This window comes from Cebidichthys violaceus, unplaced genomic scaffold, assembly GCF_023349555.1.
Source record: "Cebidichthys violaceus isolate CVI_PGR_0920_01 unplaced genomic scaffold, fCebVio1.0.p SCAF_141, whole genome shotgun sequence".
NCBI lineage: Eukaryota > Metazoa > Chordata > Actinopteri > Perciformes > Stichaeidae > Cebidichthys > Cebidichthys violaceus.
This window is the reverse complement of record NW_027176309.1, coordinates 197501-209954: the sequence shown is the minus strand read 5'-3', so window position 1 is coordinate 209954 and position 12454 is coordinate 197501. Positions and strand designations below refer to the sequence as shown.

At 30.6% G+C, this 12454-nt stretch overlaps 1 protein-coding gene across 4 annotated transcripts in view; it reads left to right on the top strand.

Annotated features, from left to right (window-relative positions):
• The first annotated feature begins 1647 nt into the window (after positions 1 to 1647).
• si:dkey-181m9.8 (E3 ubiquitin-protein ligase RNF31) overlaps positions 1648 to 12454 on the top strand; it is a 16277-nt gene continuing 5470 nt past the window's right edge. For all 4 annotated transcript variants that reach the window (XR_011102812.1, XR_011102810.1, XR_011102811.1 and 1 more), the window contains exons 1-11: positions 1648 to 1788; positions 2365 to 2455; positions 2604 to 2669; positions 3581 to 3747; positions 4493 to 4581; positions 4699 to 4793; positions 4927 to 5073; positions 5401 to 5591; positions 5944 to 6126; positions 6272 to 6442; positions 12322 to 12420. Coding sequence is in view for 1 of the 4 variants with exons in the window: in XM_068709290.1 (XP_068565391.1) it covers positions 1744 to 1788; positions 2365 to 2455; positions 2604 to 2669; positions 3581 to 3747; positions 4493 to 4581; positions 4699 to 4793; positions 4927 to 5073; positions 5401 to 5591; positions 5944 to 6126; positions 6272 to 6442; positions 12322 to 12420 (1344 nt within the window). In the remaining 3 variants the exon portion in view is untranslated. The remainder of the gene's footprint in view (positions 1789 to 2364; positions 2456 to 2603; positions 2670 to 3580; positions 3748 to 4492; positions 4582 to 4698; positions 4794 to 4926; positions 5074 to 5400; positions 5592 to 5943; positions 6127 to 6271; positions 6443 to 12321; positions 12421 to 12454) is intronic.

Genomic DNA, 12454 nt, shown 5'->3' with positions numbered 1-12454 from the left:
GACTGATCCAGGATGTTCTCCTGGATCAGTCTGTCCCTGCAGTAGGTGGTGGAGAGGGTGGTCCAGGTTATCCAATATGGATAACAGTTTCTTCAGAGTCCACGGCAGGAGGCGAGACCAGGGTCCAGGTAATGAGTCCAGAGTCCAGGTAACGAGTCCAGGGTCCAGGTAACGAGTCCAGAGTCCAGGTAACGAGACCAGGGTCCAGGTATAACCACGATCCCCGGAAACCTGTGAGGCGAGACAGCACACAGACAGGTTTGAGGGACAGAGAGACGAAGTGAGACACGTTGAAGAGGTTCATCCAGCACCAGGTCCAGATGTGAAGCAGGACTCTCTGGACACACGTGACGGTCTTCGTAACAAACAGGAAGCACTCTTTAGCCTTCAGCTCTCATCACATCAGGGAAGCTTCTGACTCACAAACACACCGTGGTCGAGATGAACTTCAGCAGCTGCTGGAGAAAGTAAAGTCAGTAGAAACACAGTAGAACATAGAGAAAGCACTTCGGACAGATTAGTGACAGACAGGAAATGCCCCGGTTAGTGAGGAACATCACCCTTTCTTTCTGCTGCTTCAGAGGAGAATTCATTGAGACCTCCAGACGTTAACCCTCTGACCATGATGTGAGACACGATGAGAGAGGTTCTAATCAGCTTCAACACATGCAGACAGAGAGGAGCTGCTCCTCCTCTTCATGGTCATCAGTCGAAGGAGCTTTAATGCTGTGATGTTCACTGCAGGAAGACTTCAGACTACACCAGTAAAGACACATTTCAACACCCTGGAGCACTGGTGCTGCATTCAGATACAACTGAAGTAAATCTGTGTGAAAGTACATTTATCCACTAGTATGAATGTTGAAGCCTCTGTCATCTCTTTCATCAGGAAACATTACAAATAGATTGTATTGAATCTTTGTATTATAATTGTTCCTAACTCTTTTTTCTGTATGTTGCATCCTGATTGCATCTCATTTTATTTTGAAGGGGGAATACGGTAACTTCCTGTGAAAGCTGACCTGATTGGTGCAGCTTTGAACAGCTGATGGAATGAGACACAAACATCTTAACTTGTTGGTCTTCTGGCGTCTGTTCAGTGTAATCTGATTACAAAATGTAACACGTATTCATCATTTAAACATATTATACGTGTTTAGTATTAAAGTTTAAAATCTAATTCAGACCTCAATAACGTCATGAACACGTGTGTGCTGGAGACATCTAGTAAATATTTAAATATGAACTATAATCTTTAAGGACTTCATCAGTGTGTTGATGGACGAGAAGACGATGAAGAGAAACAATGTGAACGTAAATATAAGAATGGAGTAAAGAAAGACATGTTTGAACCAGATGGTTATAACTAGATATAATAATATATAATATATATAATAATATATAATATATATAACTATATATAATATATATATATATTATATAATAATATATAATATATATAATAATATATAATATATATAACTATATATATATATGTGTGTATATATATATATATATATATATATATATATATATATATATATATATATTATTATAGAGGTTTCCTTAGTCCACACTCCAGATCAGTGGGTAGCGGTAAAGCACCCGAAAGATGTTTGCCAACTGCCATAAAACCCAAAGCAGCAGAAGAAGAAGAAGAAGAAGAAGAAGAAGAAGAAGCCGACGCAGACGCCTGTTAGCCTGTTAGCAGGTGGTTAACAGGTGAGTTCAGTCTGTGATGAGATGTCGACAGTTGCTTCTGAGGCGGAGCTGCGGAGTCTCGTGGAGGTGAGAAACAAACCGTTAACCTTCAAAACAAAACTTTATTGATAAGAAAACACAGAACAAGTTGGCGCTTCACTTACTACATGATGCTAACATGCTAGCCATCGATGCTAACAAGAGAATATCTTCTACTCAGAAGAGTTAGCTCAGCGAGCTAACTGCTAAAAACAAGAACTTAATGTCTCCTCTTCCTCCTCATGTCTCTTCTTCCTCCCCCTCCTCTCTTTCCTCTCTCCTCCCCTTCCTCCTCCTCCTCTCTCTCCTCTCCCCCCTTCCTCCTCTCTCCTCTCTCCTCCTCTCTCTCCTCCTCCTCTCTCCTCTCTCCTCTCCTTCCTCCTCTCTCCTCCTCCTCTTTCTCCTCTCTCCTCCCCTTCCTCCTCTCTCCTCCTCCTCTCTCTTCTCTCCTCCCCTTCCTCCTCTCTCCTCCTCCCACTCCTCTCTCCTCCTCCTCTCTCTCCTCTCTCCTCCCCTTCATCCTCTCTCCTCCTCTCTCTCCTCCTCTTCCTCCTCTCTCCTCCTCCCCCTCCTCTTCCTCTCACCTCCTCTCTCCTCCTCCTCTCTCCCCCTCCTCCTCCTCAGTGTTCCTACAGGTATCCAGGTGAGACTCTGTCTGATCTTCAGAAGGTTCGTTCTCTCTTCTCTGATCTTCGTCTCCATGTTGACTTTTACTGTGAGTACAAACACATCTTCATGTGTTTATGAAGCAGCCAATCAGCATCCAGCTACGGTCACTAACTTCATTATCAGTCATTAAACTCACAGAAGATGATTCATAATTAGTCATTATTAATTAATGAAGGTGTCGTCTTCTCTGACAGGTTTTCCAAACAGAGAGAAGAAGAAGCTTCTGTATCTGTCTGGAACTGTTCCTGTTCACTATGAAGGTGAAGTTCTTCTTGTACACATTCTATCATGTTCACTATGAAGGTGAAGTTCTTCTACACATTCCATCATGTTCACTATGAAGGTGAAGTTCTTCTTCTACACATTCTATCATGTTCACTATGAAGGTGAAGTTCTTCTTCTAGACATTCTATCATGTTCACTATGAAGGTGAAGTTCTTCTTCTACACATTCTATCATGTTCACTATGAAGGTGAAGTTCTTCTACACATTCTATCATGTTCACTATGAAGGTGAAGTTCTTCTACACATTCTATCATGTTCACTATGAAGGTGAAGTTCTTCTTCTAGACATTCTATCATGTTCACTATGAAGGTGAAGTTCTTCTTCTAGACATTCTATCATGTTCACTATGAAGGTGACGTTCTTCTTCTACACATTCTATCATGTTCACTATGAAGGTGAAGTTCTTCTTCTACACATTCTATCATGTTCACTATGAAGGTGAAGTTCTTCTACACATTCTATCATGTTCACTATGAAGGTGAAGTTCTTCTACACATTCTATCATGTTCACTATGAAGGTGACGTTCTTCTTCTACACATTCTATCATGTTCACTATGAAGGTGACGTTCTTCTTCTACACATTCTATCATGTTCACTATGAAGGTGAAGTTCTTCTACACATTCTATCATGTTCACTATGAAGGTGAAGTTCTTCTACACATTCTATCATGTTCACTATGAAGGTGACGTTCTTCTTCTACACATTCTATCATGTTCTATTGCACTTAAATCCCCCTAAATGTTACACTGTTCCTTTAAGACAAGAATGTGGTCCTTATCATCTTCATCATCATCTCATTAACCAGGAGAGTTATTCTGGTCTGATGTGGTCTAGTCCAGCCCTTCCTGGTCTGGTTTTTGCTGACTCATGTGTGTCTTTACAGGAAGTGAGTATAATTTCCCAGTGTGCATCTGGCTTCATGAGACACACCCGATGTCCAGACCTCTCTGCTTCGTCTGCCCCTCTATGTCCATGGTGATCAACCCATCCTGTTCCTGTGTGGACGCCTCCGGTATCGTCCTCCTGGACGGACTGAGGAACTGGACTCACGTAAGACCTACCGAACTGGACTCGCGTGAGACCTACCGAACTGGACTCGCGTGAGACCTACCGAACTGGACTCGCGTGAGACCTACCGAACTGGACTCGCGTAAGAACTACCAAACTGGACTTGCGTGAGACCTACCGAACTGGACTTGCGTGAGAACTACCGAACTGGTCTCGCGTGAGACCTACCGAACTGGACTCGCGTGAGACCTACCGAACTGGACTCGCGTGAGAATTACCGAACTGGTCTCGTGTGAGACCTAGCGAACTGGTCTCGCGTGAGACCTAGCGAACTGGACTCGCGTGAGACCTAGCGAACTGGTCTCGCGTGAGACCTAGCGAACTGGTCTCGCGTGAGACCTAGCGAACTGGACTCGCGTGAGAACTACCGAACTGGTCTCGCGTGAGACCTAGCGAACTGGACTCGCGTGAGACCTAGCGAACTGGACTCGCGTGAGACCTAGCGAACTGGACTCGCGTGAGACCTAGCGAACTGGACTCGCGTGAGAACTACTGAACTGGACTCGTGTGAGACCTAGGAACTGGACTCACATAAGACCTACTGAACTGGACTCGCGTAAGAACTACCGAACTGGACTCGCGTGAGACCTACTAAACTGTATATATTATAATATAATATATATAATATATGAAGTCTCGTCGCTAGCTTCCTGTTTGGAGGAGGAGTTGAGGGACTACAGCGTGAAGAGGAGGGGCTTATAACGCTGTCTATGTCACTTCCTGTCAGGGCGTGTCCAACTTGTCACTGCTCGTGTCAGAGATGAGGCGGGCCTTCCAGAGGGACACGCCACTTTATGCCAGGTCTCCTGCCCAAAGGTAAAAGTTCATGCTGTGGTGTTCATGATACCTGATGACATCATCATCATCCTGATGTCTGCTGTCAGTGAACACGTGAAAACAGAGTTATTATATTTCAGTTGTCTCCTCTTGCAGCATCCGTCATCCCTCCTCCTCCTCCTCTTCCTCCTCCTCCTCTCCACAGAGCCATTATCTCTCCCTCACCTCGTCCCACCTGTCTGGACAGAAAGGTAAACTTCCTGTTTTTCAGTTGAGCTAAATGTTAGCTTGTCAGCATGCTGACTGCAGCATGCTGACAGCAGCATGCTTGTGTGTTTGTCTCCTCGAAAGTGACCTGATGAAGCCCCTCCCCCTCTGTTGCAGCGAGCCAACGGGAGCAGGTCAGGGAGGTGAGGGTGAGGCGATCATACGCGGAGGAGCTGCTGGGGATCGACTTCAGTGCACCTCCTCCTCCACCTTCATCTTCATCTTCCTCCTCCAACAACCCGTTCATCAGCTCCTCCTCCTCAGGTGAGACTGGGTTCATATGACCGACAGGTCCACCAACACCAGGGAGGTGAAGGAGGTGAGGAGGCTCCTCAGGGGAGAGGTGAGGAGGTGAGGAAGCTCCTCAGAGGAGAAGGAGAGACGCAACATTTCCTTACTTTTTGTGCTATGTTTACTTCGTCTATTCTAGGTGAGTCAAGTAGTACAGTATCCCTCCAGATGCCAAAAACTACAGTACAGCTCTACAGTACCACAGTACTCCAGCAGTACTACTACTACTACTACAGTACAGTACTACTATTACAGTACTACTACTACTACTACAGTACTTCGGTCTGTGTGTCTCTGCAGGTCTTCCCCCTGCAGACCCTCTCAGCAGGAGGATGGGGGCTCTGAGGCTGGACGGAGAGTCCAGCAGAGACCAGCAGGAGGAGTCACCTGTACGGACGGTCCAATCAGAAGCAGCCAGAGACAGACACACAACACGCTCTGTGGTTCTGGTTCCAGATCCTGGACCAGCTGCTGGAGTGGACCTCATCACAGTGAGGGCTCGGTAGTTCAGCAGGTCTCAGGCGGTCTCGTAGTTCAGCAGGTCTCAGGCGGTCTCGTAGTTCAGCAGGTCTCAGGCGGTCTCGGTAGTTCAGCAGGTCTCAGGCGGTCTCGTAGTTCAGCAGGTCTCAGGCGGTCTCGGTAGTTCAGCAGGTGTCAGGCAGTCTCGTAGTTCAGCAGGTCTCAAGCGGTCTCGTAGTTCAGCATTTCTCAGGCGGTCTCGTAGTTCAGCAGTTCTCAGGCGGTCTCGTAGTTCAGCAGTTCTCAGGCGGTCTCGTAGTTCAGCAGGTCTCAGACGGTCTCGGTAGTTCAGCAGGTCTCAGCTGTGTCTTCGCCCTCCTTCAGATGGCAGCTCGTCTTCCTCCAGACCAGTCGGCCAGCTTCCTGTCTCTGGTGACCATGGAGGGGCGGAGCTTCAGTCCTTCTGATGTCATGGAAGCGATCCAACTCAGCAAAGATCTCCCATCGGCCCTCAGGTTCCTGACTCACAGCTGCCCCATCTGTCAGGACCAGGTGTCCTTCAGCAAGGTGAAGTGTTCCTCACCCAAACTATTATAAATGAGATCCACAGCTTCTTCTTCTTCTTCTGCTTCTTCTTCTTCTGTTTCTTTACTGCAGATCATCACCATGACTCACTGCTCCTGTTTCTTCTTCTTCTGTTTCTTTACTGCAGATCATCACCATGACTCACTGCTCCTGTTTCTTGTGTCAGACTTGTTTTAAGACGTTTTTCTTGTCGGCCATTAAAGAGAAGAACATCGATCAGCTGGTCTGTCCTCAGTGTGGCCGACCTGAGGTCAGAGGTCAGGGAGGAATGGAATACTTCAACCTGCTGGACACACAGGTGAGAGGTCAGAGGTCATCTGGACACACAGGTGAGGGTTCTCTGGACCACAGTCCTGTATTATCTTATTCTCACTGCATCCACTGCAACATATTATGTTATGTTATGTTATATTATATTATGTTATATTATGTTATATTATGTTATGTTATGTTATATTATGTTATATTATGTTATGTTATGTTATGTTATATTATGTTATGTTATATTATGTTATATTATGTTATATTATGTTATATTATATTATATTATGTTATATTATGTTATGTTATGTTATGTTATGTTATATTATGTTATATTATGTTATATTATGTTATATTATGTTATGTTATATTATGTTATGTTATATTATATTATGTTATATTATGTTATATTATGTTATGTTATATTATGTTATGTTATATTATGTTATATTATGTTGTTATATTATGTTATGTTATGTTATGTTATATTATGTTATGTTATATTATGTTATGTTATGTTATATTATGTTATATTATGTTATATTATGTTATATTATATTATGTTATGTTATATTATGTTATGTTATGTTATATTATGTTATATTATGTTATGTTATATTATGTTATATTATGTTATGTTATATTATGTTATATTATGTTATGTTATATTATGTTATATTATGTTATGTTATATTATGTTATATTATGTTATGTTATATTATGTTATATTATGTTATGTTATGTTATGTTATATTATATTATGTTATATTATATTATGTTATATTATGTTATGTTATATTATGTTATGTTATATTATGTTATGTTATATTATATTATGTTATGTTATGTTATATTATGTTATATTATGTTATGTTATATTATATTATGTTATATTATGTTATGTTATATTATGTTATGTTATATTATATTATGTTGTGTTATATTATGTTATGTTATGTTATGTTATATTATGTTATGTTATGTTATATTATATTATGTTGTGTTATATTATGTTATGTTATATTATGTTATGTTATATTATGTTATGTTATATTATGTTATATTATGTTATGTTATATTATGTTATATTATGTTATATTATGTTATATTATGTTATATTATATTATGTTATGTTATATTATGTTATATTATATTATGTTATGTTATATTATGTTATATTATGTTATGTTATGTTATATTATGTTATATTATATTATGTTATGTTATATTATGTTATATTATGTTATGTTATATTATGTTATGTTATATTATATTATGTTGTGTTATATTATGTTATGTTATATTATGTTATGTTATGTTGTATTATGTTATATTATGTTATATTATATTATGTTATATTATGTTATGTTATATTATGTTATGTTATATTATGTTATGTTATATTATGTTATATTATGTTATGTTATGTTATATTATGTTATGTTATATTATGTTATGTTATATTATATTATGTTATGTTATGTTATATTATGTTATATTATGTTATGTTATATTATATTATGTTATATTATGTTATGTTATATTATGTTATGTTATATTATATTATGTTGTGTTATATTATGTTATGTTATGTTATGTTATATTATGTTATGTTATGTTATATTATATTATGTTGTGTTATATTATGTTATGTTATATTATGTTATGTTATATTATGTTATGTTATATTATGTTATATTATGTTATGTTATATTATGTTATATTATGTTATGTTATATTATGTTATATTATGTTATATTATATTATGTTATGTTATATTATGTTATATTATATTATGTTATGTTATATTATGTTATATTATGTTATGTTATGTTATATTATGTTATATTATATTATGTTATGTTATATTATGTTATATTATGTTATGTTATATTATGTTATGTTATATTATGTTGTGTTATATTATGTTATGTTATATTATGTTATGTTATGTTGTATTATGTTATATTATGTTATATTATATTATGTTATATTATGTTATGTTATATTATGTTATGTTATGTTATATTATATTATGTTGTGTTATATTATGTTATGTTATATTATGTTATGTTATATTATGTTATGTTATATTATGTTATATTATGTTATGTTATATTATGTTATGTTATATTATGTTATATTATGTTATATTATATTATGTTATGTTATATTATGTTATATTATATTATGTTATGTTATATTATGTTATGTTATATTATGTTATATTATATTATGTTATGTTATATTATGTTATATTATGTTATGTTATATTATGTTATGTTATATTATGTTATATTATATTATGTTGTGTTATATTATGTTATGTTATATTATGTTATGTTATGTTATATTATGTTATATTATGTTATATTATATTATGTTGTGTTATATTATGTTATGTTATATTATGTTATGTTATGTTATGTTATATTATGTTATATTATATTATGTTGTGTTATATTATGTTATGTTATATTATGTTATATTATATTATGTTATGTTATGTTATATTATGTTATGTTATGTTATGTTATATTATATTATGTTATATTATGTTATATTATATTATGTTATATTATGTTATATTATGTTATATTATGTTATGTTATATTATGTTATATTATGTTATGTTATATTATGTTATATTATGTTATATTATATTATGTTATATTATGTTATATTATGTTATGTTATATTATGTTATGTTCTATTATATTATGTTATGTTATGTTATATTATGTTATATTATGTTATGTTATATTATATTATGTTATATTATGTTATGTTATATTATGTTATGTTATATTATGTTATGTTATATTATGTTATGTTATGTTTTATTATGTTATATTATGTTATATTATGTTATATTATGTTATGTTATATTATGTTATGTTATATTATGTTATGTTATATTATATTATGTTATATTATATTATGTTATGTTATATTATATTATGTTATATTATGTTATATTATGTTATATTATGTTATATTATGTTATGTTATATTATGTTATGTTATATTATATTATGTTATATTATATTATGTTATATTATGTTATGTTATATTATGTTATATTATATTATGTTATATTATGTTATGTTATATTATATTATGTTATATTATGTTATATTATGTTATATTATATTATGTTATATTATGTTATGTTATATTATGTTATGTTATATTATATTATGTTATATTATGTTATATTATATTATGTTATATTATGTTATGTTATATTATGTTATATTATGTTATGTTATATTATGTTATATTATGTTATGTTATATTATGTTATATTATATTATGTTATATTATGTTATGTTATATTATGTTATGTTATATTATGTTATGTTATATTATGTTATGTTATATTATGTTATGTTATATTATGTTATGTTATGTTATATTATGTTATGTTATGTTATGTTATGTTATATTATGTTATATTATATTATGTTATGTTATATTATGTTATGTTATATTATGTTATGTTATATTATGTTATATTATATTATGTTATATTATATTATATTATGTTGTTATATTATGTTATGTTATATTATGTTATATTATATTATGTTATATTATATTATGTTATATTATGTTATATTATGTTATATTATATTATGTTATATTATGTTATGTTATATTATGTTATGTTATATTATGTTATGTTATATTATGTTATATTATGTTATGTTATATTATGTTATGTTATGTTATATTATGTTATATTATGTTATGTTATATTATGTTATATTATATTATGTTATGTTATATTATGTTATGTTATGTTATATTATGTTATATTATGTTATGTTATGTTATATTATGTTATATTATATTATGTTATATTATATTATGTTATATTATGTTATGTTATATTATGTTGTTATATTGTTATATTATATTATGTTGTGTTATATTATGTTATGTTATATTATGTTATATTATATTATGTTATATTATATTATGTTATATTATGTTATGTTATGTTATATTATGTTATGTTATATTATGTTATATTATGTTATGTTATATTATGTTATATTATATTGTTATATTATGTTATATTATGTTATGTTATATTATGTTATGTTATATTATGTTATATTATATTATGTTATATTATATTATGTTATGTTATATTATATTATGTTATATTATGTTATATTATATTATGTTATATTATGTTATGTTAAAAATATGTTATATTATATTATGTTATATTATATTATGTTATGTTATATTATGTTATATTATATTATGTTATATTATGTTATGTTATATTATATTATGTTATATTATGTTATATTATGTTATATTATGTTATATTATATTATGTTATATTATGTTATGTTATATTATGTTATGTTATATTATATTATGTTATATTATGTTATGTTATATTATGTTATATTATATTATGTTATATTATGTTATGTTATATTATGTTATATTATGTTATGTTATATTATGTTATATTATGTTATGTTATATTATGTTATATTATATTATGTTATATTATGTTATGTTATGTTATATTATGTTATGTTATATTATATTATGTTATATTATGTTATGTTATATTATGTTATGTTATATTATATTATGTTATAATATGTTATGTTATATTATGTTATGTTATATTATGTTATATTATATTATGTTATATTATGTTATATTATGTTATATTATGTTATGTTATGTTTTATTATGTTATATTATGTTATGTTATGTTATATTATGTTATATTATATTATATTATGTTGTTATATTATGTTATGTTATATTATGTTATATTATATTATGTTATATTATATTATGTTATATTATGTTATATTATGTTATATTATATTATGTTATGTTATGTTATATTATGTTATGTTATATTATGTTATGTTATATTATGTTATGTTATGTTATATTATGTTATATTATGTTATGTTATGTTATATTATGTTATATTATATTATATTATATTATGTTATATTATGTTATGTTATATTATGTTATGTTATATTATGTTATATTATATTATGTTGTGTTATATTATGTTATGTTATATTATGTTATATTATATTATATTATGTTATGTTATATTATGTTATGTTATATTATGTTATGTTATATTATATTATGTTATATTATATTATGTTATATTATGTTATGTTATATTATGTTATATTATATTATGTTATATTATGTTATATTATGTTATATTATGTTATGTTATATTATGTTATATTATGTTATGTTATATTATGTTATATTATATTGTTATATTATGTTATATTATGTTATATTATGTTATGTTATATTATGTTATGTTATATTATATTATGTTATATTATGTTATGTTATATTATGTTATGTTATATTATATTATGATATATTATATTATGTTATATTATGTTATATTTTATTATGTTATGTTATATTATGTTATATTATGTTATGTTATGTTATATTATATTATGTTATATTATGTTATGTTATATTATGTTATATTATATTATGTTATATTATGTTATGTTATAATATGTTATGTTATGCTATATTATGTTATATTATGTTATGTTACATTATGTTATATTTTGTTTTATTATATTGTGTTATGTTATGTTATATTATGTTATAATATGTTATGTTATGCTATATTATGTTATATTATGTTATGTTACATTATGTTATATTTTGTTTTATTATATTGTGTTATGTTATGTTATACTATGTTATATAATGTTATATTATATTATGTCATATTATATTATGTTATATTATGTCATGTGATGTCATGTCATGTTTTGTTATATTATTGGTAAAATGAATAAGCACTTTAACATCCTGATTCTGTCTTCGGTTCAGATGATCACTTGTTTTTCTTTGTTTCTTTGTGTGCAGATCCGTCACTTCCTGCCTCCTCAGATCCACGAACTCTTTCAGAGGAAACTCAGAGATCGAGCTCTGCAGGACATGCCAACCTTTCGCTGGTGTTCTCATGTAAGAAAGATCAGGTCCTGTTGAGACTAGATCA